Below are 25393 nucleotides of genomic sequence, written 5' to 3' on the forward strand. Positions count from 1 at the left end.
GCTATTACGCCATCATCGGCCCTTCTGATATGGTGTCAAACGACGGGCTAAACTGCGAGAATCTCCACTGGCTTGGATATTGCTTTTTTTCAGCATGCTCCTCGGTCTCCCGCGGCTGGAAATTACGCAACAGTTTTGCGGTGGAGAGTTTAGGGGTCTGGTGTCCGATAGCCTCATCTTTCCAGACTGCGATGATAATCAACGAACTCATGGACGGCGCTCTATCTGTTAGGGTAATAGGTTTTGCGCATCGGCCCGAGCAGCGCTCAAGCTCTCTGGGCACGCCGTCGGTGTTCAGGCATTCAGGGTCCATCTAAGCCATCGATCAAATCATTAGCATTCGCCGCTAGAGATGAAGCTAATTTGACAGGCCGACACAAAAAGGTTGTTCATACAACGGCGGGAATGAAGAGACCATATATCACAAGATGTCGCCATGGCAGCCCTATCGCAGGTCTCAAGCCGTGATAGCCGAGAGGGATCGACAGTCTGAACACACATGGGGCACTTACGCACGAGCACCTTGGGACATAAGCCTCGTTCATATATTGAGGTGATTATTGATATATCGCGGCACCCGCGGTTGGGCACCAGTGTCAGTATGTAACTGATATTGGGGTCGACACCTGCCCTAGAACACGCGGTCGCAAGCGTGAATACCATGTAGATGTTTACTTCATCGTATAGTCCACGAGGAGCTCATCGGGCAGACTCTAGGATCACATCTGGAATAAAATTGAAGGGAGCCTTCCGTGATCGGCGTAGCAGCAAGGGTGGCTGTGCTGGGCTGCTGGCAGTGGTGTCGCGTACCTGACCCAGACTGCTGGGCCCAATACCTAGCGGGGCGAGTCTAAATGTGTAAGAGCCTACCTAGGTAGATGTGCAGATGTCCCATCGCGTTGCCAGAATAAAGGGAACCGCCTGGTGAAGGTGTAGAATGATCGATGTCATCCATACCGACATGCTGACCTGCCAAGCCACCCAAGGCTGTTGTCAGCTTCGTTCCTGGCAGCCCCTCTAATCCTCACTTTAACTTAACTCACAATGCCCTGCGTCTTGCAGCCACTCCCCGCTGAGATACTGATCTCTATCCTCGAGTTGCTATCTCCCCCAGATCTAGCACAGCTATGCCGAACAAGCAAGCCACTGCTGCATTATGCCCGACCTTTCCTCTACACCGAAATCACCATCGACTCCAACTTCCCCCCACCACCTAGTTTCTACCAACTGGTCCGCAGCATTGTTCTCGTCAACCCTTCACTGGGGCTATATGTGAAGCACCTTAACCTCCATATCCACAGCATGGACGAGAGACGTCCGGCTGCCAAGAAAGAGCCGACCCCGCCAGACCTCCTAGGCATCCCCAGCATGGTCGAACGCCTCTCTACAATCCCGCAGTTCAAGCCACTGGACCTCTGGGAGGAAGGTCTCTGGACGAATCAAAGAGCCGCCTTAGCCACGATCCTTCTGTTTCATACCTCGAATATCCACGGCATTCGAATCCACGAGTCCTACATGGAGACAACCGAGTACCTCGAATCACTGCTACAGCATGACAGCCTTAAACTTCCATATTTATCTTCACTTGAAATACTGCCTCTCCGATTATACGACACCCACTACTACACAACACAACGCAGTCCTCTCTCCTACTTTCTCAACCGCCATACACTCCACACAGCAGGCGGCGTGATCACACACCGAGATATAGACTCGCTGCCACCCTCTACCAAGATCACCCATCTCCACTGCCACTTTCTCCACCCATCCGGTCTACGACATCTCCTCGAAGTAACTCCAGATCTCCAAGATCTCGAGTACAGACCGTGGGGGGATAAACCGCGGCACGGGTTCAACTGCACGGAGCTACACCAAGCACTTTCTCAGATCGCAAAGACAGTAAAGCGCATCGTGGTACAACCTGGAAAGATGTACTCGGACGCATTGTCCGGGGAGTTTGGCCCCCTACGCAAATTCAGTCGTTTAGAAGAACTTGAGCTACCGTGGGTTATACTAACAACCATCAACGGGGAGTTGGGAGAGGTTCTCCCGCGGAGTCTTCGGCGGTTGGAGACGAATGACCTTGTATCTGAGTGTATTACTGGGCCTAGGCAGGCCAGGAGGGAAAGATTATTTAATTGCTTCCTGAGTGAGTGGTGGGAGTATACACCTTATCTTCGAGCGGTGATTGGGGAGGAGTCATATGAGCTGTCAGAGTCAGCAGAGAGAGGAAGGCAGCGCCTTTGTGATCCTTAAATGGTCCATTACCTGGAATGTTAAATATATTCTGTCGTACAATAGAGTGTTCCCTGCGGATATACTCCATCAGGGTACCTCTGCATAGATCTACAATCTTCACATAATCCACTATCTCCATAGTCCTCTGTTCTCGCCACCAGCAGCCTAAAACCACACCCTTATACCAAGACTCGGATCTCACTTCCTCTCATCGACCTGCTCAACCATCTCCACATCCGTCGCCTCAATCTTCTCACGCACCTGCTGCAGATCCCCAACAACAACATCATCTCCAAAGATCTCCCCAATCTCCTCCAGCGTCTTGCCCTTCGTCTCAGGGAAGTAAAAGAACACGACGATCGCACCCAGGATATTCGTGCAGATGAAAAGCGAATAGTACTTATATCCGACATTGTCGAACGCGATCGGCGACACCTGGTTGAAGACGATGTTGATGAGCACGTTGCACACCACGGAGATGGATGAGCCCTTGGCCCGGATCGCCATCGACATGATTTCGGGGACGTAGATGTAGTGGATTGAATTGTAGCCGAGGGAGTAGCTGGATGGTTATCAGTTTGTTGTTGTTCCTTGAAAGGGGTACCTATGGGGGAGAGGGAGTGAGAGTGGGAATGAACGTACATGATGGAGAAGCAGAAGATAAAAGCGATCGTGAATCCCTTCGCGACCATGTTGTCGCTGCCGACGAACCCGCCCGAGAGACCCATGACGAGAGCCATGTCGAGTGTCATGGCGATGCCGGTAATCCAGAGGGTTTTCTTGCGGCCCCATGTGTCGACGTAGTAGAGACAGATCAAGTTGGCAATTGGTCCGACCAGGCCATAGATACTGTACAGATGTCAGTACTATTCTCTGACCATCTCCTTGGAAAGTCCTACCCAGCAAGCAGAGTGACATTGTGCCCTTCCATCCCCAATCCCTTGTACAGATCCGTCTGGTAGTAGTTGATGACGTTGATACCGCTGAGCTGGGTGAAGGCCTGCACGAGAACAGCAAGGACAACGCGCTTGCGGTTGCTAGGTCGGTTGAAGAGATCGGCCCAGCCGGCCACGTATTGGGACTTTTCGTATTGGAGCTGTTCGCGGATCTGGTGGAACTCTGCGCGGACTGCGGAATCGTCTTCGGTGCTTCCGCCGTGGAGGCGCTTGATCACGGCAAAGGCTTCATCGTCGCGGTCCTGCTCGAGCAGCCAGCGGGGTGAGTATGGGAGCCAGAAGATACCGATTAGAATGATTATTGCGGGCAGACATTCTAGGAATGTTAGTACGAGTGACGGTGCTGGGAAGCTCGTACTCACGGAAAGCCAACGGAAATCGCCATTGAAACTGGCCTGTCGAGTAAGAGCATCCGAATCCAACCCACTAGAGGGCACGTTAGTGAGAGGCATCCGACAGGAGGAATGAAGAGCATACATTCGCAGTCGCAAAGCCGAATCCCACAAACTGCGCGTGCAAACCCGCAATCAACCCACGTTTATGCGAAGGAGCGATTTCCGAGTTATAGATGGGAATGGTCATATCTAGCCTCGTCAGTCGTTGTCCCACAATACACGATGGCAAACGCACTCATGATTCCGACGGCAAACCCCCCGACGATGCGCCCGGCGATCAGCATGCCCACATGCACGGTGGCGGCCTGGATTATTCCAGCAATCAGCGCGATCACCGCGCCGATGAGGATCGTCTTCTTTCGTCCTAATGCATCTGCACTCCACCCCGCGAAGAAGACGCCAAAGACCGTGCCTGCTCCGAATGTGCTCACGACTGCGCCTTTGACGCTGGCTGGAGGGGGTTAGAGTAGAGACAATCGAAAGGGATGGGCGAAATACGAGTGAAGGGGTGGAAATAGTCTAGGAATTCCGGCTGCGCAATGACGGTCGAGACAATACCCGAGTCGATACCGTATAGCAAAGACCCGACCTAGAGAGAAAATGAATGTTAGCTCGAGATTTGTAGCGAAAGGTATTGGTAACCTACCGCAGCGAAAAGACCGCAGGCCCAGGTATAGGCGTTGATACTGGGATGATTTGAGGTCGCCATTGTGAGGAATTCTACGACAAAACTCCAGTGTCAATCAAATCGACTCGGAACAGGGATTCCATTGGAGTCTATATAGTCAAATGACAACCGATTCTAACCTCCAAAAAATCCTCCCAGACAGCTACCAAGACGCGTCTGGCCCCATGGGGTCTCCCCGGCAAAAGTGCAGGCTAAATGCAAACCAGTTGGAGTCAGTTCTCGGAGGCAGCCGGAACACAGCTCAAGCAGCAATCTATGACAGCCAGCCTTAGTGGAGCCGTATAGCAGTAGTGGTACGATGAAGCCGTCAAGTTTTATCAAAGGATCGAAACCGAGGCCTTGGTACCGACCCCCACGTGGGGGCAGAATTGGGGTCATTCCAAGACATCCAAGGCGCTAGGGACCAGCATTTTGGAGTCAAGCACGCCAAAGGGCAAGCTTACTGGAGGATCGGCTAAAGCAATCTGTTGCACGCAAATATCCGGCGCCTAAAAGGGCCGGATTACCCAATCGGTACATGCAAGGCCGCCCATGACAGCACCGTTTCGAAGCTGGGCATGTATAAGGGCTTGGTCTGCTGGTTTCTGTCCATTGTTTCGACACAACCGGTGACTACAAGATATTGACCATGGTGAAATTCTCGCACGGCTGCTGGCATCCAGCGCCAGATACCCTCATCGACTGGGCTGTCGAGACGGTAGTTGCCGAAACTCGAGGCGATGCGCTGCACTTTGTCACGGTACGTTCTATCAGCGCGCGTTAGCGATCTAGCACACACTTACGGTTTGAATAGTCTTCAAAGCCCATCAACCATCGCGGTGACACACTCAACAACCCAACACTGACTCACTCCCTGACTTCCCCAATTGACAATGTCATCCATCTATCTTCCACCCATTGGACCAGGCAAAAGAGCGTTACTCAGGGACCGCACTTTGAACTGTATCCTGCCGGTCAGCCAGAACGCCAGTCTGCTATCCAAACCACGAAAACAGCCGAGGGGCTGAAACTTGAAGAGGGAAGCCTGACAGCCTCTGTCGATACTCGCCCAAAGTCCTTCGACATCAGCTTCGCGGCAAATGGCAAGCTTCTTACCAAGCTCGGCTGGCGCTCAGTTGGATACGTCAAGCAGGGTACAACGGCGCTACACCCCCGCGCAAACTACCTCGATCCCAACAAGGGCAAGCGATGGGTGACATACCAGCTCCAGCTCGGAGTGGGCGACAAAGTCTATGGCCTCGGTGAACGCTTTGGACCTTTCGCAAAGAACGGACAAGTAAGTCAACCGTACCTTTGTCTGTCACGGACTATCGCTAACTCCAACAGAGCGTCGAAATCTGGAACGAAGACGGCGGCACTGGCTCCGAACTGACATACAAGAACATCCCCTTCTTCGTCACCTCCGCAGGCTACGGTGTCTTCATCCCCACTTCCAATTACATCTCCTTCGAAATCCAGTCAGAGCGTACGACGCGTGTCAACATCTCAGTCCCCGGAGAGACCCTGGCAATGTACTTGATTTATGGCCCGGATCCAAAGTCAATCATTGAGCGCTACACAACCATCACAGGCAAGCCAGCCCTGCCACCAGCGTGGACATTCGGACTGTGGCTCAGTACTAGCTTCACGACCGAGTACGACGAGGGCACCGTTACCTCCTTCTTAGATGGGATGTCCGAGCGCGACATTCCAGTTAGCGTCTTCCACTTTGATTGCTTCTGGATGCCGGGCTTCAAGTGGTGCGATTATGAATTCGATAAGGACTACTTCCCTGACGCGAAAGGGCAGCTGCAGAGGATTAAGGAGCGTGGTATTCATGTAGGTCGTTGCGCCCTTGTACTACAGAGCATAGCTGACAGGTGTTAGATCTGTGTCTGGATCAACTCGTACATTGCGCAGGAAAGTTCCATCTTCGATGAGGCTGCGGAGAAGGGATACCTCCTCAAGCGCACCGATGGAAGTGTATGGCAATATGACTTCTGGGTATGTCCTTCTTAACCACCCTTAACCACCCTGTACGCACACTAGCTAATGGGAGGACAAATTATAGCAAGCTGGAATGGGCTTCGTCGATTTCACAAACCCCGACGCCTGCAAATGGTACCAGGACAAGCTCCAAGCTCTTGTCGACATGGGTGTCGATTCTTTCAAGGTGAGTTCTCGTCCCATGGTCTTGTAAATCTAGCCGTCCTAATCATAATATAGACCGATTTCGGCGAGCGCATCCCCACTGGCGACGTCGTCTACTTCGACGGCTCGAGTCCCGAGAAGATGCACAACTACTACTCCTTCCTCTACAACAAGGTCACATTCGAGGTGTTAGAGAAGAACTTTGGTCCCAACAAAGCGGCTCTATTCGCTCGCTCTGCTACCGCCGGTTGCCAGCGTTTCCCAGTGCACTGGGGCGGAGATCCATACAGTACCTTCGAGGCAATGGCCGAGACTTTGCGCGGTGGAATGAGCCTCGCCCTGTCAGGTTTCGGGTACTGGGCTCATGACATTGGTGGCTTCGAAGGAAAACCAGACCCAGCACTATTCAAGCGATGGATCGCCTTTGGTTTGTTCTCGAGCCATTCCAGGTTGCACGGCAGTGGCAGTTTCCGAGTAAGAGCATCCATCATTGCACCATTCCTTTATCACAGCCAATGATTAACAAACAACAGGTCCCCTGGCTCATCGACGAATCCGGCGAAGCCGACAAAGTCCTCAAGCACTTCGTCCGAGCCAAACACTCACTCATGCCCTACCTCTACGCCAGCGCAATCGAAACACACAAGACGGGAGTGCCTATGCTCCGCTCACTCTTCCTCGAGTACCCGAAAGACCCGATCGCCTGGCACCAAGACATGCAATACTTCCTCGGCGACAGTCTACTCGTTGCGCCCGTGTTCAACGACCACGGTGAGATCCAGTACTATCTCCCCCAGGGCGAGTGGTATGGGATTCTCGACGGCAAGCTGCGGTCTGGAGGCGGGTATGTGACGGAGCAGCATGACTTTTTCTCGCTGCCTGTTTTGCTTCGGCCCGGGGCTGCGGTGTTTGTTAGTGAGAGTGGGGAGTTGGATAGTGTGGTTTATGATTGGAGTAGGGATGTTGTGCTCCTTGTGAACTGGGTGGAGGGGATGGATAAGACTGTTCGGATTGCGGATTATGAGAAGGCTGGGGAGTTTAAGCTTGCGGTTACCGTTCGCGATACCAAGGATGGGCTTACCGTCAATGTCGCCGAGGGTAAGATTGCTGGCTCTTTTGGGATTAAGGTTGTCAACAAGAGTATTGAGTCTGGCGATGGGGAGGTTACAGAGGGCAACACTCTCCGCTTGAAGGAAGGGGTCTCTCAGGCTACGATCCAGCTCAAATAGCCCGCAGATTCACGCATCATGACCTAGAAGAGAAGCAATATATAGATATAGAACGGTCGATCATCTCATTAAGACTACAAAACTCACTTCCCATCTAAATAAAGCTTCAAATGCCGTCGACTATCCTCTAGCACGTCGTATCCGAAATTATGGTCCCAGAATTCCTCTTGAGTTTCCGGAAACTTGACGCCTTCTGGCAGATACTGCTGTGCCAGCTCTCGAACTCTAAACGCTTGATCCTGACCGGCGTTCGAGAGGATTTGCATTGCCGATACCCGGCGAAGGCGGACCTTCTCAAATATCTTAAGCCGGTTCTGTATCTCCTCTTTTGAGGGATTGTCTGGTAGATTGGCGAATATCTCGCTTAATGCGGCGCCATCTTCGATTGCTTGACCGCCGCCTTGGCCTTGATCTATTGGATGTCAGCTTATTCTCTCGGGGGTGTACGGTCAAGACGTACGCGGGAGCATGGGGTGTGCTGCGTCCCCAATGAGTACCAAGCGGCCTTTGGTCAAGGTCGAGATTGGCTCACGGTATAGCAGCGGCCAGCGGTTGATGGTGGTTGCTTTACTAGACATTTTTAGCCAAACCTTCATGAGCATGCTGTGAACTTACCTGGCTATCTTCATGAGATGGGGATGAAAGTCCTCGAAGTAAGACCTCACATCTTCGACGTCAGCAGACCGGTTCCAGTCTAATGATATATCAGATCTTGTTCGGGGTTTCGATATCACACATACTAACCCTCGCGTTCATGGTCACCCGTGTTCCGATCTTCATGCACGGCAACAAAGTTCTGAATGGTGTTGCTGATACTCATTAGCATATTATCCCAATCATTGCCTGAGAGAACATACTCCGCACAAGGATACCAAACCAACCGCTTCATACTATCGGCTGTGCGAAATATCTTCATCAGCCCATCCTCCAGCGTCGTAGCACCCTCTTCCAGAAGCGGCGCAATATCCGGCTCCCTGCGCAAGTCCTCAGTCGGGATCAAAAACCGAAACACCGCCCACCCCGTCGCTATCACCGGCGTAGCGTGGCCGATAACCCGTTCCACGGCCGAAGAGTGCACCCCGTCAGCAGCTACAATCAGGTCGGCGGAGTGAATCGACCCATCGGCTAACGTCACGGATCCGTCTTCAACATCGTAATCGACAACTTCAGATCGCAAGGAGATCTCAACTGGCTGTCCCAATCCCTCCGGAGAGGTATTTATTCGCCGCAACTCCGAATGCAGGTCGACGCGATGAGCGAGATACCAGTGGCCGCCGTACATACCCTGAAAATCGGGATAGATGACGTCGTGGAGAGACTCGAGGGAGTTCCCCGATGCTAGAATATGGCGCCGGGCAACTACCAGTCGGGCCTTTCTAGTGTCGAATCCCCACTGGGGGACGATACGGGATGCATTCGGGCAAATGTTGATTGCGGCGCCGATTTCGCGGAGGAGACTTGATCGTTCGAAGATCTTTTCTTTCAGTTAGCCGGCAGCTTGAGTCGAGTGCTGGGTAGTGTCTGCTGCTCACCTTGACCTCGTGGCCCTGGCGACGGAGACCAACTCCAGCGGCCAGTCCACCAATGCCGGCTCCGACGATGATGACCTTCATTGTGTGTAACGGAGCAGAAACTGGAGATCGTGCCAATCGGTGGTTTGTCCGTGTTTTTAAAGTATGACCTCAGTAGGTGCTGGAGCTGGGTTGCTTGATGCAGCGGGTCATATTGAAGAGCGAGTTCGTGGGATGGTCATCAGGTCGGACTGCCGGGATGCAAGAGACTCCCTTGTCTCGGGGGCGCCATGATGCGGATCACCGATTGGCGTGAGATTTGGGTTCGAGTCGCACGGCGTTCGGTCTAGTCTTGAATCAGGCCGACCGGTGACTCCTTGCGTCTGTTATCCCTGTTCTCGCATCCTTGATCGGAACGCTGACAACCTAAGGGTCGGAGAGTGATGTGAGTAGGCCTCGCGGTAGGAGTCTTTTGTTTGATGAAAGCAGACAGGTTAGGCAGTTGGACATAGGGTCGGGTTTTCGACTCTCGACATCCCACGTATGCCCAGAGAGAAGATATAGTTATAAGCTTCTGCTGCTAATGTCGCTCGAAGAACCCCACTGCTAGGGGCCTGATGACTAGGCCTGCATAGTCTAATGCTGCACATCATAGGTCGCATAGACTAGCTCAAGTGCATAAAGAGGTGCAACGGCTAGGGACTTTCCGCCTGAAGTAGGGCTTTCTTCTCGTATATAAGACGACTGGACTCCTGTGTCCAAAGCAGAGGGTGTATAAGTACCAAGTAGTTCAGCGTGAGATGACGCACTCTGAGCTTACAATTAGTAATCGCTCCCCGCACCTTGCTCGCATATAAACCATCAAGAATCTCTGTAAGATCACCGCTGCATCTTACAGCTCAAGCGTTACATATATCTAGTCAGAATGCCTCACGCTATTGCCAAAGTGGGTGACACCGTCATCGCCGAGACTGACTCGTGGGAGTTTGTCGAGAACAATATCTACGTAAGCTACGCAGGAATATAGCCTCACTTGAAGGAAATGCTCATCAGAGATCAGTTCCCGGAATCATCAATCAAGGACAAGAGTATCCTCAAGCCGACTGATCATTCCACCTTCTGCCCATGGAAGGGCTATGCTTCCTACTGGAGCATTGTTCTGGACAGTTCGTTGCAGATCCTGGCCATCGGCACTCTAATTAACCTCTCCAGATCAAACACTCGAGAATGCTGTCTGGTACTACAAGGAACCATACGACGCTGCAAAGCATATCAAGGACCACGTCGCTTTCTGTGAGTTTAACACGGCCTCAACTCTACCTTCAACTAACAACAACAGACAAAGACAAGGTCGAAATCGTGGAGGAGTGATCCGATAGATACAAATCCATAGTCTAACTCAATGCAACGCTGCTAAGCAATACAATCCATCCAACTCATCAGACTCACAGCTTCGAAACCGCACTACTGGTAAACCCCCCATCAATCACCAAATTCTGCCCCGTAATATACCCCGCCGCATCACTCGCCAGAAACACCGTCGCATTCGCAACATCCACCGCATCCCCCATCCTCCCCATCGGAATCGGCTGCTCCATGATCCTCCGATACGCCTCCTCCTGCCCATTCGCCTTCAAGCTCTCCACCAACGGCGTATACATCAGCCCCGGCGCAATCGAATTCACCCTCACCCCCTTCCCCGCATACATCACCGCCGTGACTCGCGTGAAATGAATAACCGCCGCCTTGGCTGATGAATACGCTACCTGTGGCTTTCCGATATACCGAAGCCCGGCGATAGAGGCATTGTTGATCACCACCCCACACCCCTGCCGCTCCATAACAGGCAGCACAACATGACATGCCAGATACACGGATTTCAAGTTAATCTGCACTTGTTTATCCCACAGCTCCTCGGCCATGCTCGCCGGGTCCCCCGTCGCCGTCGCGCCGACGTTGTTAGCCAGGATATCGATCCGGCCGTGTTTTTCTAGCATGGCGTCAACGACCTTCTGCACATCGGCCTTCGATGTAACGTCCGCTTGCATCACGTCGCAGATTCCGCCCTCCGACCTGATTCTGGTTGCGGTGAATTCCGCCGCGGGGAGGGACAGGTCCGCGCCGAAGACCTTTGCGCCGTTCTGCGCGAGCAGCCGTGCGATTGCGGCGCCGTTGCCCCACGTTTCGGAGCCGGGGATTTGGGCTTGGCCGATGCCCATTACTAGGGCGGTTTTGCCCGCGAGGTCCGGGTATTTTGCGGGTTGGGACATTGTGGTGGGTGTTTTCGTAGGTAGGTAGGTAGGTAGGTAGGTAGGTATTAGGAGGGTGTAAAGGCAGGTAGAGGTTAGAGGTAGCTAGGTAGTTCCCGCCCATGAAAAGAAGCAGTGCATTTTGAGAGCTGTAAGCTAATAGCTTACCTATCTATCTCTCTGAAGGTAATCCGGACTTGTGCCATGTCCCCGGTGGCTCAGGGGGCAAAGGGCAACTGACTCGCGCGGAGAAAGTCCGAAGATGGCTGCTGCGGGGAATCCCCCACTGGGGGTCGACCTCCAAGCCACCTTCGGCATTCCTCCAACGGAGCAACCTCCGGACTCCGGCTGGAGTGAATTATGGTAGGAGTATACCCCGCAAGGCTACGTTATAAGCTTGTTTGCGTAACACGTGTGCTACTGCTGTCATTGCAAGCCATGTGGGACTACGGCGCTCGTGGCGTCTCCATCTTATCAATCGCGTGGCAGGCAGTGTACGCTATTCCCAATGGGTGGTTTGTTATATTTTTATGATAAACTAAAATATCAAATCCTGGCATAAGATCGTAGCAATCTCTGCATCCTTCGTAAGCGTCGGACTGGACGGCGCAGCCTCTTGCAGGAAGCGCAGTGCAAAGGCGCACCACGAGTGGTATCTCGATGGGAGGACTTGCTGCAGTCGGGGGTCATTGTTACGCCGAAAACAGTATACTAGAAGTATCTGGCCGAATAGTCTGTGCGTCGTCAGTAAGAATAAACTAAGCGTGCGCGGGGGAATAAGACGCATACTGCGAGCAGATCTGAAAATTCAAGGGCATGCAGCTCTTCATGACGGCGATGACTCGGATGATCGGTTCCCATTGGAAGACTTGGTCGAAGACTTCGGTGCATCGGTGGAGTTCGGCGTCGGTTGCGTCGTCTGGGCGGCTGAGGATTTTATGGCTGGGAAGAATTAGCATTGTGCTTTGGTCAGTGATGGAGTACATACAGTAATGGTCTTCCGAAGTGGAATTTGGCGATTATATAGCGGAAGCGCAGCCATGAGACGACGAGAATCTCGCTTGGTGATTTGGGTAAGGGTGCTAACTGGTCGTCGTCGAATTGCAGCGCTGGGGGAAGCTGGTTCCGCCATCGCTCAAGTTGCTGAAAGAGCTCGTCTTCCACTGACGGTGAGGAGTATTCGCCTGCCTACTGTTAGCGGTAATTACATGAACAAATTCAAGAAGGGCGTACTAGTGACGAATATGCTACTTTTCGTCCTTGTCAAGAGGATGCGATGGGCGACCTGCGCCAGAAAATGGTAATGGAAGAAGGAATCCTCCTCCTCTGTTTCCGAGTCGATTGGGATAAAGGATGGCTGTTTCATCTTCACAAACTTAGGTAGCGGTACCCGTTGAGAGAGGTCGTGCAGTTGACTTCCAGGCAGTTTCAACTCCTGCGCCAGGATAGAGTCAAACATGACGGTGTTCCAAAACAGGCGAGATTGCATATCTGCAACCCATTCGTCGCAGGGGGTAGAGAAACTGAAGATGTGAGCCTTGTGTCAGGCAGTTGAGAATCGACTTACTTCTCCCAGAACATCCGGCAGCAGGTGCTTGCTCGGTTTGTCATTGTCCACCAATCCACTGGTCGTGTCAACTGAGCGTAATAGAGTCTAATCTTCATTAGCGATAACCGAATATATCAGAAGACAGCATACCCAGAAAGAAGGTAGTATTGACAGCTTTGGATGCAGTTATCATTGATCAACCACCCAATCCGTTTTCTTGACTCGCTGAGAAATGCCAGCCCTGGTACTGTCCCATCTGCAATTGGACTCAGATAGTCTTGCATACTTCCTCTTGACAATCGCCGCCCTTGGTTGCCGTACTCGCTGACTTCTGCCAGCCCCCTCTTCGCCCAGCACCCTAGCGCCATAACCACCAGCACCACACAGCTCTCAACATCATATCCAAACTCTCCATGTATTGCGGTCGGTAGGGTATGTCGCAGATAGAACGTCCGGTCCACAATCGGGTGTGCAAGGTTGAATGTCGAGAAGTAGGAGTCGCATAGCTCTCGCACTAAGGAGATGCTAAGACCGCCGAGTAATGAGTCCGTATCATCCTTACTACCTGGTATCGGACCTAGTGGTAACCGCGGCCGCTTTAATTCCAGGTCCGTCGCGTAGTCGATGCCATGCTCGTTGAGCACAAGTTGTATCGCGTCCGGCAGCATTGGGGTAACCGGCTTCCATGCTATGATCTCGTGTGCGCTCCAGGGGATCACGGTCGACTGAGGGTAATTGGGCACACTCTCAACGACATCATGAGAGGCCGGCGATATGTACGTAGCTGGAGGGGGGTGCTCATAGATAGTGCTAACAGGCGGGCCATTAACAGCGTGTGGCGAATGACCGGTCGCGGAATTGGGCGCAATATTGTCGATTTTGGCCTCCAGTCTGCCTAGAATCCGCAGCAAGGAGTTTGTCGAAATCTCACTGCTGGGGTTTAGTCAAGGCCAACGATTGCAGCTCATGCAGGCCACTCACCGAGTTTGCTTGCGGTAGCTGTACAGACATTCGGCGCCGAGACTCCGACACAGACCGCAGGGGAACTGCTCGTCACATCGCGTCTTCTTCACGCGACATCGCTCGCAGGCCTAGAGTGCAATGGGCTTATCAGCGATCGCATCGCGAGTCATGGGAAGGCACAAACCTGTCTGGCGACATCGTGGCGTCGCTTCTTGAGGGGGCGGTCGCTGTGGAAGTCCGGAGTTGGAGTTGGAGCTGGAGCTGGACCCATCTGGTCGGCCGTGTGGGTAGTCATGATAAGAACGATAGGGAGGCAAGTGGATTGAGAAGAGGGAACGTGGAGAGGAGACTCAAGTTCGCCGGAGCTCTCTCCGGGCATTTTCAAGAGTCAGGCAGCCCCCGGGATTTCCAGAACCGGGTGACCCCCTATTGCCCCCGGGGCCGGGGTACTGCGGGGGTCGTCTCCACGTGATACGGGGTGATTTGCATGGTACTTTCACTCTTCGCCAATCGTTCTCTCTGGTCTACGTGTCACAGACTCAAATACAAAGACTACAAAAACTTTGTTCTCTCATGCGGTTCGGGGTTTGGATTTTTCTGTGCAAAGCTTGAGCGGTAGGGGTAGGGGTAGGGGTAACGTCGGCCGAATGTTTTCCGGGTGGCTAATGGCTGTACAGGAAGTAGTGGAAGCACGATATGAATGAACTGTATAATCATCACGACTTCAGGCCAACTTCAGTTGCTTTGATCTGAAGCGCGAGAATCCTAGAGTAGTATCTAGAAATGGCCAAGTTCCCCCCCATGAACCACAACCTCGGATGGCCCGACGGCCGCCAAATGCTTCGCATCTCATTATTCTCATCGAACCCCCAGACATCTCCAGCGGCATCCGCCGTCTCATCGCCAAAGATGCGTCGCGTAAGGGTGCGCATGTTCTGATAGCCCGTCGCGAGAACAATCTCATCCGCCTCAAGCTGCGACCCATCGGCGAACTTAATCCCATGAGCGAGGATCTCACTAATCTCAACCCCCTGTTTAATCTTAATTTTCCCGTCCACAATCAACTGGCTGGCGCCGACGTCGATATAGTACCCCCCGCCGCGTTGGAAGTACTTCAGTAATAATCCCGCGCCATCTGGACCCTTGTCAACTTTGAATCCCGCCTTCTCGAGCCCTTCGATTGTGGCCTTATCGTGCTCGTTCTGGAGCTGCGTCACGCCGATCTGGTGTGCTTTTAGCAGCTCCGCCGGCATACTCCAGAACCAGACATCGGCGTCTTCAGTGGGCGGGCCTTGCTCTTCGTACAGGCCTTTGAGGCCGATCTCTGTGATGGCCTCGGAGGAGATAACGCAGGTCGTGCTGCGCTGGACGATAGTGACCTCGTACCCCTTTTCGAAGAAGTCCTGCGCGATATCGTGTCCGGAGTTGCAGGACCCGACCACGATCGCTTTCTTGCCTTTGTTCGCATGCAAGGCACCCTTGAAGTCGGAGCTATGGCACAGTCGATCGCCTTTGAAATTGTCAAGTCCTGCCAACGGTGGGACATATTTCTCGCCGGAGTGGCCCGTAGCTTGGATGATATGCCGAGGGTGGACAGTCCTGGTCGTAATGGTGTCGTCGGGATTGCGTCGCTCAAGAGTGACCGACCACTTCTTGCCATCCCACACTGGAGACTTGAGAGTCGTTCGCGTCCAGATGTTCAGTTCCAGGGTTTTGGCGTACGCCTCGAACCATTCGGCGAGTTTGTCTTTCGGGGTAAAGATCGGCCAGTGCGCAGGGAAGGGGACGTAGGGCATATGGTCGTACCATACTGGGTCGTGCAGAACAAGCTGGTGGTATCGCTGTCGCCAATTATCGCCGATGCAATCGTTCTGGTCGATGACCAGTGTGTCGACGTTGAGCATCTTCAGTCTCGCGGCGGCGGTTAATCCTCCTTGTCCGGCGCCTAATCCGAGGTAAAGAATTAGAATATTGCTGTCACAAGTAGGGCAGGTAGACATACCAATAATAAGTACAGCAGGCTCTTTCTCATTGAACTCAGCCTCTGCTTCTCTTCTTTCGCGCCAGTTCTTCCGGTCGGGTTTCCCCCCGTGTTCGACGCCCTTGCTTCGGCGACCGTATGCAGGCTCCTCATGTCCTTTCAACTCAACCAGCGAAGTAAAGAATGTCAAAATCTTCCACTGTCCTTCTTCCTGAGCCAGTCGCACGACTCCTCTCCCCTTACCCACTTCCAGATCGATGTTTATGAAGAACAGCACGCCATGGGAGTTCCCAAGAGCGTCTAGCGGTGCCGCTACAGGACTCCGAAACGCGCTCGACCGATCAATTTCAACCTTGAATGCAGAAGGGGAGTGCGTCTCGAGGAATGTAGCAATGTTGTGGCGGCCTTTGGCTGTGTGAAGGTCCCAGGAGAGAGTGAGGTGGTCTCTGAAGTAGCCGTCTGCGAAGAACAGCGCGGCGAGAGACTTGTAATCATGTTGAGACACGGCCTCGTTGAATTGGGCAATGAGATTCTGGGCGACACCATCGGCCTCTTCTGCGTTCAGATTCGACGGGGTTGTCGCGGGGAATTTGCCGACTGGCACGTTGAGCGGACCGGTTGGCTTTTGGATAGGGACGGTCATGATTTCGGTCACTGCGATAGTTCAAGGGCATGCGCTGTCACTGATGGTGAGTGCAATATGAACAAAAGGCTATATAAGCGCGTGCCCGAGGCAATTGAGAGCAAAGCCACGATAGAAGACTGGAAACCCCGCATTCCCCGCGTGATAAACAGCATCGGCGAAGCACCGAGAATGAGAATGAGAATGACGAATTGACGATCTGGACTGGATTCGGAGCTTCCGGTGAGCTGCAGCTAACAAAAAAGGGCATGTCGCGCGGAGCTGGAAAGGCCTCCGGGGTGCGAGTCAGCCCCCGACGATCCACGGTCTCAATCAATAGGATTGTTGGTTCATTCATCAACGTCTCCACTCTTCGCATTGGTTCATTTCCTCGATGCGGCCGCTGTCTCGCCTCTGACTCTCGCGCAACTCCTTTTCCGTTACTCTTGCGGGTCCGGGGTAGGGATGAGATGCGGGGAGGTGGACCTTCATCTTCAGAAACACCCCTTCTTCTTTAAAGACAACATTGAGCTGCTGTCGGAAGGAGTCTTCAACGGCTGTATCAGTCTTGCCAACTCCAACATTCCGCCACATCAAGCCACGTAACCGCCATGGCTGCCAGCGACACCCTCGAAGCCGACCTCGACGGCAAGCGCCAGTCAGTCGGTCACACAGAGAATGTTCAAGAGCTTAGTATAGAGGACAAGGAAGCTGAGAAGAGGTACCGTGCCCGTCAACTGCTTCGAAGTACCAGCGGCGCCTGTTGACCATGCCCCCTATTCAGACTCGTTCGAAAAATCGACAAACGCCTTCTACTCCCGACAGCCATAATCTACCTACTATGTTACCTTGACCGAGCGAATATTGGTATGCTTTCTTTCCATCTACACTCTCGATCGAGTCCAAGCTGATGGTCGCAGGCAATGCCCGAATCATGAACTCCACCACAGACGACACAATGATGGATACGAACAACATCACCAACAACCAGTTTACAATCGCCATGATGGTCTTCCTGGTCGCATACTCTCTCTTCGAAGCCCCTAGCAATCTCGCGATGAAACGCTTCCATCCACACAGGTGAGAAGAAAAGCCTAACCTCTCATTGCCGAGACTAATGTGCTTAGATGGCTTGGATTCCTGGTCCTTGCATTCGGAGCATTCTGCTTCGGTATCGGATTCACCCACAACTTTACCCAGGTGGCTGTGCTCCGATTCTTCCTGGGTGCTGCTGAGGCTGGTGTATTTCCTGGCATGATTTTCTGGTTCACCTTCTGGTACAAGCCAGAGGAACGTGCTATTCGGATCGCCGTCTTTATGTGCAGTGCCACCCTGTCTGGAGCATTTGGCGGGTAGGTTGCCGCAGTCGCATTTTGGTCTTGTTATTAACTTTTCCAGCGCTATTGCATATGGTGTTGGAATGTTGAATGGCAGGGAGGGTCTAGAGGGCTGGAGATGGCTGTTCATCATCGAAGGCGCCCCAAGCAGTAAGCGCGTTGAAATCCCTTTTGTTCATCAACACTAAATCTCTGCACCTAACAGTCCTCACCGGAGTCCTTGTTTTCTTCTTCCTTCCTAGTTACCCCGAAAAGGCCGGGTGGTTATCAACAGAAGAGAAAGAACTGCAAGTCCGCCGCCTAGGCCCTTATCGATCTGCTGGGTAAGACGGTCTACCACATTCTGAAGACTGGAAACTCGAGCTTACACTCTGCAGTGAGGATAAAATCAACTGGCAGGACGCCAAAGAAGTCTTGTGCTCAGTCCGACTCTACATGCACTATTTGACCTACTTGACCGTCGGCACCGGTGTTGCATCGCTGGCATACTTCGCCCCAACCATCATCGAAGGACTCGGCTACACCGATCTCCGAGCCCAATTATTCACTGTGCCACCTTACGGTATTGCCTATCCCATCACTTTGGCTCTCGCCTGGGCTTCCGACCACTTCAAAACCCGCGGTTACGTTGCAATCGGCTCTTGTGTGGCCGCGTCCGTTTCATTCATCATCCAAGGTAAGCATCCATTTTCTCTTTTAGTGCAAGTAACTAAATCGATACAGCATGCCTCCCCGCGGACGCCTTCACCGCACGCTATATCTTCCTGATTATTTCGACCGCCGGCGTTTTCGGTGGTCTCCCCTCGCTTAACGCCTGGGTTGGCGACAACGTCCGAAACACCACGGCGAGCTCACTGACTATTGCCTTGAACATCGCCTTCTCTGGGCCTGGTCAGATTATCGGAGTGTGGATCTACCGGGCGCAAGACGCACCAGCTTATCGTCTCGGTCACGGTGTCAATGCAGCCATGAGTGCTATCTCGGCTAGTCTGGCTCTCGGCCTGACGCTGTACTACCGCCAGATGAACAAGAAGCTCCGGGGGACGGGCGAGAAGGAGTGGGTGTACTAGTTTATTTCGTGGTGTTGGATTTACAGTGATTTTGATAATATGCACAGGAGTTAGAGTATTCGCAACAGTTATCATTCTCTAACTCCAAAGTCTTCTGTAAATATTATCTACCTAAACATCATACTCCACCTCCTCAACACTTGGAACCCTCCCCACACTCATTCCATGAAACTCCGCCACAAGCTTCACACACTCCCAGATAACCTGTACCTGCTCCTTGCTAACCCCCAACCGCCTCGTCCCGCGTATATGCCAGTGCGTCTCCAACGCCAAATCCTGGATCATAATCCCGGGAAGCACAACAAGCTGCGTGTCCAGATCATCCAGCACGCTCCGGTCACTCAGGTAGAACCCATACGTGATCTCCCGGCTGATCCACGCGAAGTCTTTATGTGCGTCGAATAACCCTAGTGTGTCTTGTGCGTTCCGTGTGTAGATCTTGTTGTACCAGGACATTGCCCTCTCGTGATTACCTGCATCGCACTGCCAGTCCTCGCGCGTGGAAGTGTAGTCGCGGTCTGAGGGTCTTTCGACGGATGCGATGGAGAGGATGGACTCGATGGGTTTACACACGCCGAGGATGGAGATGGCTTTTATGAGGGCTTCGCGGAGGCGGCGGGTTAGAGCCTGGCGAGACTCCGGGGTGTGGTATTCAGGTTTCGCGATTAGGTAGTTGTACAGCTGGTGGGCTTGGTCGGGGTTTGGGCTCGCGGTTAGGGTTGTTATGGCGAGGATGGGCCACCGCGTTGGTGGGAAGCCTGCGGCGGAGAAGCGCAATTCGAGCGTTTGGAAGAGGCTGTCCATTTTGGGGATTGGATTGTGGTGCAGGTGATTATGGTGAGTATGCGTATGTTAGTTGCACCTGGCTTATATTAGGTTAAGATGAGGATCGGGCAGAAGGGACTGGTACGACAGATACTACGGTTACAGTAGGTCTGATGGAGTGAGGGAGATCTACAGAGTCTCCGGGGAGGGGTGTCCAAGTCCGAGCTGGTTTCACCAGTCGGTATGTAGCCCTGGGCTCGGTGGTCTTACTCCAACATATCTGCTATGCCATGCATGATGCAAGAGGGGAACAATGCGTTCCCAATAAGGTGGCATGCATCCTGAGTCATGAAGATGCGGGGTAGACTGACGGAGGGGCCTCCGCCCTCCGGATGAGATGCATCATCATCATCCATCACTTCGCCACGAGGCCCCTCACGGCGAATCCTCGGTCGCAGTCTCTCGGAAATCCTCCGGCGTATACATCTGACTGACAATCAGGATTTGGAGATCAAGGCACTCAGGTCTGTCAGGGAGTAAGCTCGTATTAATTCAACTCCTCGTGTGCGATCCATACTCAACCAACCCCTCTGTTACTACGGCACCCATCATCGACACATCACACAGCAATATGGGCTCCATCGACCCCTCAAGTACCGGCTTTCTCTCCCAACTGGCCTCAAAGACTGTGATTGTGACCGGAGGAGCCGGCGGCATCGGCGCAGCAACAGCAAAGGTCTTCAACACACATGGCGCGAACGTCGTGGTAGCTGATATCCCTGCATCAGCAGAGACGGCCGAGAAGTTAATCGCAAGCTTCCCGTATCCCGAAAATGCGATTTTCATGGCGGTCGATATCCTGAACTGGGAACAGATGCTCAGTTTGTTCCGCCGCACGCTTGACAAGTTCGGCTCGCTCGACACCGTCGTTGCCAACGCGGGTATCATGGAGAAAACAGAGACACTTGATATAGACAACACAGATGCCGATGGCAATTTACTTGAGTCTACGGGTGCTTTTGGGGTTATTGATGTTAATGTGAAGGGGACGTTGAACAGTGAGTTTGGCCTTTGGTTTTATTTTTCGAAGAATCCCACATTGACACCTGTCCAGCCCTGCGATTAGCCATGCACCACATGAAACACTCTACAAACAGCACCGGACATAAATCCATTGTCCTCGTCGCATCAACATCAGGCTACTTCGGCGGCACAGGCGTCTCCGCCTATGTCTCCTCCAAGCACGCCATCATCGGCCTCCTTCGCGGATCACACGTCACAGCAAAGAAACACGGCATCACAGTTACCGGCATCGCGCCCTTCTTCACGACGACTCAGATCACCGCTAAGGCTGGCGTGCGGTGGCAGGCTGATGGGCTGAAACCGAATACAACGGATGATGTTGGTTTCGCGATCGCGCAGAGCTCGGTGGAGGGGGAGAGTGGGAGTTGCACTTTGGTATTTTTCTTCATCTGTCTATGGGTGTAGTGACAGCGCTGATTATTTCTTTCTTTAGGTTGCCGGTCCATATCGGAAAGAGATGGAGTCGAGTCGGGCTGGGATCATGCCGCAATGGCTGGGGCAGAATGTCTTTGATTTCTTCCAGAATGCGTTCAGGATTATCTCGGGGAGTGGGGGGTATAATCTTCCTAGCAATAGCTCAACATAGGAATGGGAGTGAGGATGAATTGAAATCTTGCACGTATCGACTCCACGCTCTAGAGATCGTATGTTTCTGGATTTGCGAGAGTCTCAAATAAATTGTCTGCATTGGGCGACGTGAATCCGAGACCTCGGGAGATCCAAGGTATTTTCTAGCTCCAGGTGAACCACCAATTTCATGAGAAGGAAGTGAGCACGTCGCAGTTTCATCAGGACGCACCGTGTATAGATCCCCGCTCAATATCACGCGAAGCGGCATGTGCTGACCGCGGATCTTCACCAAGCATTGAAATGGTGTCATACCAGCATATTATCACTGAGGAACGTGGCCCTGAGGTCTAAGTAGCTGCTGCGGGCCACCATACGATCAGCGTAGGTGGCCGAACTCGAGGGGCACAGAGAACTGACGTGGATTAGTCCGTGTGGCGTCTTTGGTTCTCGGTATTCCTCAAGACTACACGCGCTTGCATAAATGCCGTCTCATTTCCTTTCCCAGCAGGAGGTAGCCACGTCGGCTGGCACATCCGTCCACTTCACGGCTTGCGTTGTTCGGGGAGCGTAAAGCTATCAGCTCGGCGGGTCAGCTAGTAGATCGCTCGCTAAAGCGAGACAGCCGGTTTTTCAGAGGGCCGGGCAGGAGATCAGGAAGGACCGAGCTCATCGGCGGCGAAACAGCGTTGACTAAGTAGGCAGGGTCACGGTATATGTGGAGACGGGATTCATGGTTGTGGGATCGAAGGGAGGGGAGGTTTGGAGTGTGACTGCAGTAGCTGTACGGATAAAAGAGTTGAGACAGTTGCTCTGGAGCTTGAAGACATGGCCACTGCACAGCAAGCATACCCAAACTCCGAGAAAGTCAGCGCTCAAGCCAAATCAACCCACTCAATTCAGATTATCCACAATAAACCCAATTATAGCAGCCTGCCATTTCAACCAGCGATCCGCCAGATACCTCCCTATCTCATCCGGTGGTGGCTGCTCGTTTTCAGGCGCAAACAACGCCCTAGTATGAACCACAGAGGCAGGCACGCATTCTTGCTGGCCAAAGTAAAAAGCCATAGCCGGGTCTATCTTCTCCGCTGTCCGCAGTATAAGCAGCATTTGCGCCACTAACATCTGCGCTTCTGCTTCGGCGGTAGCGCGTTCTGACTCGTCGATGGAGAGGGTCGCGATAGCACGGCACATCTGGATAGGGACGGTCAAGTAAAAGAGACGCATCCAGATGCGGTCCGGAGATTCTGGGGCAATCGGGGCGGCGTACAGGGGCAGCCGGTGAGGTATTTTGCTCATGTAGTGCGCGTGGTCTTTATGGCATTTGTTGCGCAGCCGCCTAGCTCGGTCATGGAGGTCGGCGCCTTCATCGAAGTACCGGGAGTCAGTGGGTGCGTGGGATACGTGGCGTTTGCAGAATGCTAGCATGTCGGCCACCATCCCTGGCATAAGGGCTATTGCTGCAAATAGGTCCCACCAGGAGCTGGCGTCGGGGTCTGTTTCTGCTTGTGAGGCATCTTCCATGACTCTTTGCCATTCTGGCGCTTCGAGGATGGTATGAGCGGAGGTGGACATTGCGTCGACAACCTGGATTGTTAGTAAGTTATATACAGCACGTTACTAAATCTGACTTACAATGAATGGGCCCTGGCTCTTTAGCAGCATGTAATCAAACGGGGTAGTGTGATTTTTGGGTCCTCGGAGTTGGACGATCCTGCTTCCACCCCTGCTGTGCAGGATGTGGTGGTCTGCCTCCGGATGGCTGATTAACTATTTACTGTTAGGACTTGTAATTAGGCATACTGATAATAAATGAACCCACCTCATAGAGCGTCAAAAGCCGCGTGGCACAGTAGACTTCCGAGCTTTTATATGCACTCCCATCGTTGAGCGCAGCCTGTAAGCTTTGCAGTGCCCTTCCATACAGCATGCTTAATGAAGCTGGTCTTATCGGCCGCAGAGATCCAAACATCTGGCCCGCCGCAGCAGCAAGGCAGTCAATCGCAGCGTCCAGACACAAAGACGACCCGTAGCGACTAGGCAGGTAGCTCAGAAACGAAGCATCATGCTGGGAAATCAAGTGGCGAACAAGGGTTGGATTCTCCTGCATCATCACCGATCCCAGCTTTCCCAAAGCGATATCAGTCAGAGGGCTGAGATAGGTGATGTCAAAGTTATACTTGACTTTCAATGCCTCATATCCAGCGGCTGCGGGCTGCGGGGTAAGCAGAGGTGGATTCCAGCGGGTCAGTGTCAGGGGTAATTCGTCGTCGACACGCCCCTGTCCCGGTGCGAGGCTATTCTCACGGCTGGGGTCTGGAGTCTGCAGTTGCAATTGCTGATGCTTGCGTCCTGAGCGCGCAGCCTGGCGTCGGATTGCGGCTTTCGCATCTTCGTCCTGCGGTCGGCCGGAGGGGCTGTTGCGGGCCTCGACGAAGATGAAGCTTGGGCCTGGTTTGGCTCGGCTTTTGGGCTTGGGTTTGGGTTTGGGTCCCTGGTTGGTGTCCGTGGATGGCATTGAATTAGGTCCGCGAGGTGAGAATTGGATATCACAGGGGTCGGCTCCCAGGTGAATGCAATTCGTGTCGGAAAGGACTGCTGGGATTTGGCCCCCACGGGGACTCGTGAAGAGTGCAGGTGGGAAAGGGGCCATTCTGCGGCTTTTCTTCACGAAGGCAGTCGCACCCTTCAGTTATAACTTCTATCACAGCCGCACTGCAACAGGTCAGCCTTTGAATGTTCTCCAATCTCAGCCGCCCAAGGTCGGCGATTAATCTAGGCGGGATCGGCGATCGGGGATCACACCCGTTTGGGGATTCTCCTTGCTTGCATTGCCCAGAATACAGAGTTACATGGTGGCCGAGAGATACATTAAGGGTTTGCAATTTGTGTATACAAGGAGTCTATATAGAACAGTCTCTATCCTCTATTGGTCACATCAGACCACCCAAACAGACTTAAACTCCCGCACAACCCTATCAATAGTCTCCTGCACACTTTCTTCCTCCAATCCGAGCAGTCCATGCGCCAACACCCTGTCCTTTGCATAGTTGGAGCCGATATCAGGAAGGTCCCCGTACCCCGTAGCCCGGACAAGCTTCAGCGCACCACCAAAATCTCCTTCGTGCAGCAACTTGATGCCGTCGCTCACTTCATCGTCTGTAGTAGTCCTCTTGGCAGTCCAAGAAGCAGAGGTAGCCGACTCTAACGCAGCTAGAATCTCATTCTGGCTGGTTTCAACCGAGGATATATACAGGTACTTGTTGGCCGTGGCCTCGGGCAGCCTCAGCAAAGACACGAGGGCGTCGCCGAGTTGTTTCTGGTTGGTGAGGGTGAACTTCTTGTCGCCGGTGTCCCATATGGTGGCAGATTTTGTAGCGATATCGTACCCGAAGAAGCCATTTGCAATGCCCTGTATTCAGTAAGTCAACACCTTGCCACCATCATAGGGAGAAATCCTACCCAGTCGAATAGACCCGCACAGGCTACACCAGTCCACGAAAACGAAGCCGATTGCTTCGACTGGAGATACTCGAGAACATCCTTCTTCTGCCTGAAGAGCGGAAGCAAGGCGAGGACGGCTTCGTTCTGAGTATCTGCTGACCATTCCGATGGAAGAAACCTCGATACGCCGGCTTCGATAGCAGCGTCAATGAACTTCTTCTGGTCTGCAAAGCCGGTTGCGCCTACGGCGGAGACCACGGTGTCGTGGCCGTTGAGTATTGCGACGAGATCGGCGTGGGACAAGTCCGATTTGCGTACGGTGACGCCTTCTGGGAAGGTTGCTTTGTTGGATGCGCGTGTAATGGCAGTGATGTTGAACGAGCCCGCGTCCACCAGAGCTGCTAGAAGGATTCGACCGATGGCGCCGGAGGCCTGTAGTGGTTAGGGCATGGTTTTGACTATGGCCAGGGTGCTTACGCCGATGAAAGCAATGTTCTTGGATGGAGTAGACATGGTGAGGAGGCGATTGTTCGGTCTTGACCACGGAGAAGCTGAGGAATCTGTTGATGTGTATGCGGTACTGGTGGTACATCCCACGATATTTATATCTCCA

At 53.0% G+C, this 25393-nt stretch overlaps 13 protein-coding genes across 13 annotated transcripts; 5 read left to right on the forward strand and 8 right to left on the reverse strand.

Moving 5' to 3' along the window:
- Nucleotides 1–1044: 1044 nt before the first annotated feature.
- BJY04DRAFT_224323 (F-box protein) lies at nt 1045–2256 on the forward strand (the record flags this gene model as incomplete). Its single annotated transcript, XM_073717928.1, has 1 exon — nt 1045–2256. The coding sequence occupies one exon, from the start codon at nt 1045–1047 to the stop codon at nt 2254–2256; it is 1212 nt and encodes a 403-aa protein (XP_073564942.1).
- A 180-nt stretch (nt 2257–2436) lies between these two features.
- Nucleotides 2437–4298, reverse strand: BJY04DRAFT_224324 (sugar porter family MFS transporter; the record flags this gene model as incomplete). Its single annotated transcript, XM_073717929.1, has 8 exons — nt 2437–2800; nt 2881–3087; nt 3138–3510; nt 3557–3620; nt 3672–3778; nt 3825–4040; nt 4088–4178; nt 4236–4298. 8 exons carry the CDS (start codon nt 4296–4298, stop codon nt 2437–2439), a joined length of 1485 nt encoding a protein of 494 aa, XP_073564943.1.
- Nucleotides 4299–4905: 607 nt separating this feature from the next.
- Nucleotides 4906–7636, forward strand: BJY04DRAFT_211531 (glycosyl hydrolases family 31-domain-containing protein; the record flags this gene model as incomplete). The annotated part of the gene is made up of 7 exons (XM_073714419.1): nt 4906–5016; nt 5071–5553; nt 5604–6095; nt 6144–6260; nt 6328–6429; nt 6483–6881; nt 6941–7636. The coding sequence occupies 7 exons, from the start codon at nt 4906–4908 to the stop codon at nt 7634–7636; spliced, it is 2400 nt and encodes a 799-aa protein (XP_073564944.1).
- Nucleotides 7637–7719: 83 nt separating this feature from the next.
- Nucleotides 7720–9249, reverse strand: BJY04DRAFT_224326 (putative salicylate hydroxylase; the record flags this gene model as incomplete). The annotated part of the gene is made up of 6 exons (XM_073717930.1): nt 7720–8048; nt 8097–8206; nt 8252–8330; nt 8381–8445; nt 8494–9110; nt 9169–9249. 6 exons carry the CDS (start codon nt 9247–9249, stop codon nt 7720–7722), a joined length of 1281 nt encoding a protein of 426 aa, XP_073564945.1.
- Nucleotides 9250–10036: 787 nt separating this feature from the next.
- Nucleotides 10037–10578, forward strand: BJY04DRAFT_202640 (DUF427 domain-containing protein). The gene is made up of 4 exons (XM_073713236.1): nt 10037–10153; nt 10208–10313; nt 10360–10440; nt 10487–10578. Exons 1-4 carry the CDS (start codon nt 10073–10075, stop codon nt 10516–10518), a joined length of 300 nt encoding a protein of 99 aa, XP_073564946.1. The 5' UTR covers nt 10037–10072; the 3' UTR covers nt 10519–10578.
- Nucleotides 10579–10592: 14 nt separating this feature from the next.
- Nucleotides 10593–11417, reverse strand: BJY04DRAFT_211533 (SDR family NAD(P)-dependent oxidoreductase; the record flags this gene model as incomplete). Its single annotated transcript, XM_073714420.1, has 1 exon — nt 10593–11417. The coding sequence occupies one exon, from the start codon at nt 11415–11417 to the stop codon at nt 10593–10595; it is 825 nt and encodes a 274-aa protein (XP_073564947.1).
- Nucleotides 11418–11934: 517 nt separating this feature from the next.
- On the reverse strand, nt 11935–14203 carry BJY04DRAFT_211534 (Zn(II)2Cys6 transcription factor; the record flags this gene model as incomplete). Its single annotated transcript, XM_073714421.1, has 8 exons — nt 11935–12130; nt 12186–12338; nt 12385–12580; nt 12630–12919; nt 12964–13050; nt 13096–13878; nt 13927–14036; nt 14093–14203. The coding sequence occupies 8 exons, from the start codon at nt 14201–14203 to the stop codon at nt 11935–11937; spliced, it is 1926 nt and encodes a 641-aa protein (XP_073564948.1).
- Nucleotides 14204–14624: 421 nt separating this feature from the next.
- BJY04DRAFT_232898 (flavin-containing monooxygenase) lies at nt 14625–16683 on the reverse strand (the record flags this gene model as incomplete). Its single annotated transcript, XM_073719837.1, has 2 exons — nt 15911–16683; nt 14625–15853 (listed from the first exon to the last, which is right to left on the reverse strand). The coding sequence occupies exons 1-2, from the start codon at nt 16530–16532 to the stop codon at nt 14625–14627; spliced, it is 1851 nt and encodes a 616-aa protein (XP_073564949.1). The 5' UTR covers nt 16533–16683.
- Nucleotides 16684–17115: 432 nt separating this feature from the next.
- Nucleotides 17116–18930, forward strand: BJY04DRAFT_232902 (major facilitator superfamily domain-containing protein). Its single transcript, XM_073719838.1, has 8 exons — nt 17116–17232; nt 17296–17378; nt 17432–17591; nt 17639–17863; nt 17910–17998; nt 18054–18171; nt 18226–18524; nt 18572–18930. Exons 1-8 carry the CDS (start codon nt 17123–17125, stop codon nt 18916–18918), a joined length of 1431 nt encoding a protein of 476 aa, XP_073564950.1. The 5' UTR covers nt 17116–17122; the 3' UTR covers nt 18919–18930.
- A 99-nt stretch (nt 18931–19029) lies between these two features.
- BJY04DRAFT_232905 (uncharacterized protein) lies at nt 19030–19785 on the reverse strand (the record flags this gene model as incomplete). Its single annotated transcript, XM_073719839.1, has 1 exon — nt 19030–19785. The coding sequence occupies exon 1, from the start codon at nt 19720–19722 to the stop codon at nt 19030–19032; it is 693 nt and encodes a 230-aa protein (XP_073564951.1). The 5' UTR covers nt 19723–19785.
- Nucleotides 19786–20032: 247 nt separating this feature from the next.
- On the forward strand, nt 20033–21388 carry BJY04DRAFT_202644 (uncharacterized protein). Its single transcript, XM_073713237.1, has 3 exons — nt 20033–20741; nt 20798–21141; nt 21200–21388. The coding sequence occupies exons 1-3, from the start codon at nt 20315–20317 to the stop codon at nt 21350–21352; spliced, it is 924 nt and encodes a 307-aa protein (XP_073564952.1). The 5' UTR covers nt 20033–20314; the 3' UTR covers nt 21353–21388.
- An 839-nt stretch (nt 21389–22227) lies between these two features.
- On the reverse strand, nt 22228–23854 carry BJY04DRAFT_211539 (uncharacterized protein; the record flags this gene model as incomplete). The annotated part of the gene is made up of 3 exons (XM_073714422.1): nt 22228–22923; nt 22972–23106; nt 23159–23854. 3 exons carry the CDS (start codon nt 23852–23854, stop codon nt 22228–22230), a joined length of 1527 nt encoding a protein of 508 aa, XP_073564953.1.
- A 420-nt stretch (nt 23855–24274) lies between these two features.
- BJY04DRAFT_211540 (aromatic alcohol reductase) lies at nt 24275–25293 on the reverse strand (the record flags this gene model as incomplete). The annotated part of the gene is made up of 3 exons (XM_073714423.1): nt 24275–24748; nt 24799–25212; nt 25258–25293. The coding sequence occupies 3 exons, from the start codon at nt 25291–25293 to the stop codon at nt 24275–24277; spliced, it is 924 nt and encodes a 307-aa protein (XP_073564954.1).
- Nucleotides 25294–25393: the final 100 nt, after the last annotated feature.

The sequence above is a fragment of the Aspergillus karnatakaensis genome (assembly GCF_047715665.1).
Source record: "Aspergillus karnatakaensis strain CBS 102800 unplaced genomic scaffold BJY04scaffold_88, whole genome shotgun sequence".
NCBI lineage: Eukaryota > Fungi > Ascomycota > Eurotiomycetes > Eurotiales > Aspergillaceae > Aspergillus > Aspergillus karnatakaensis.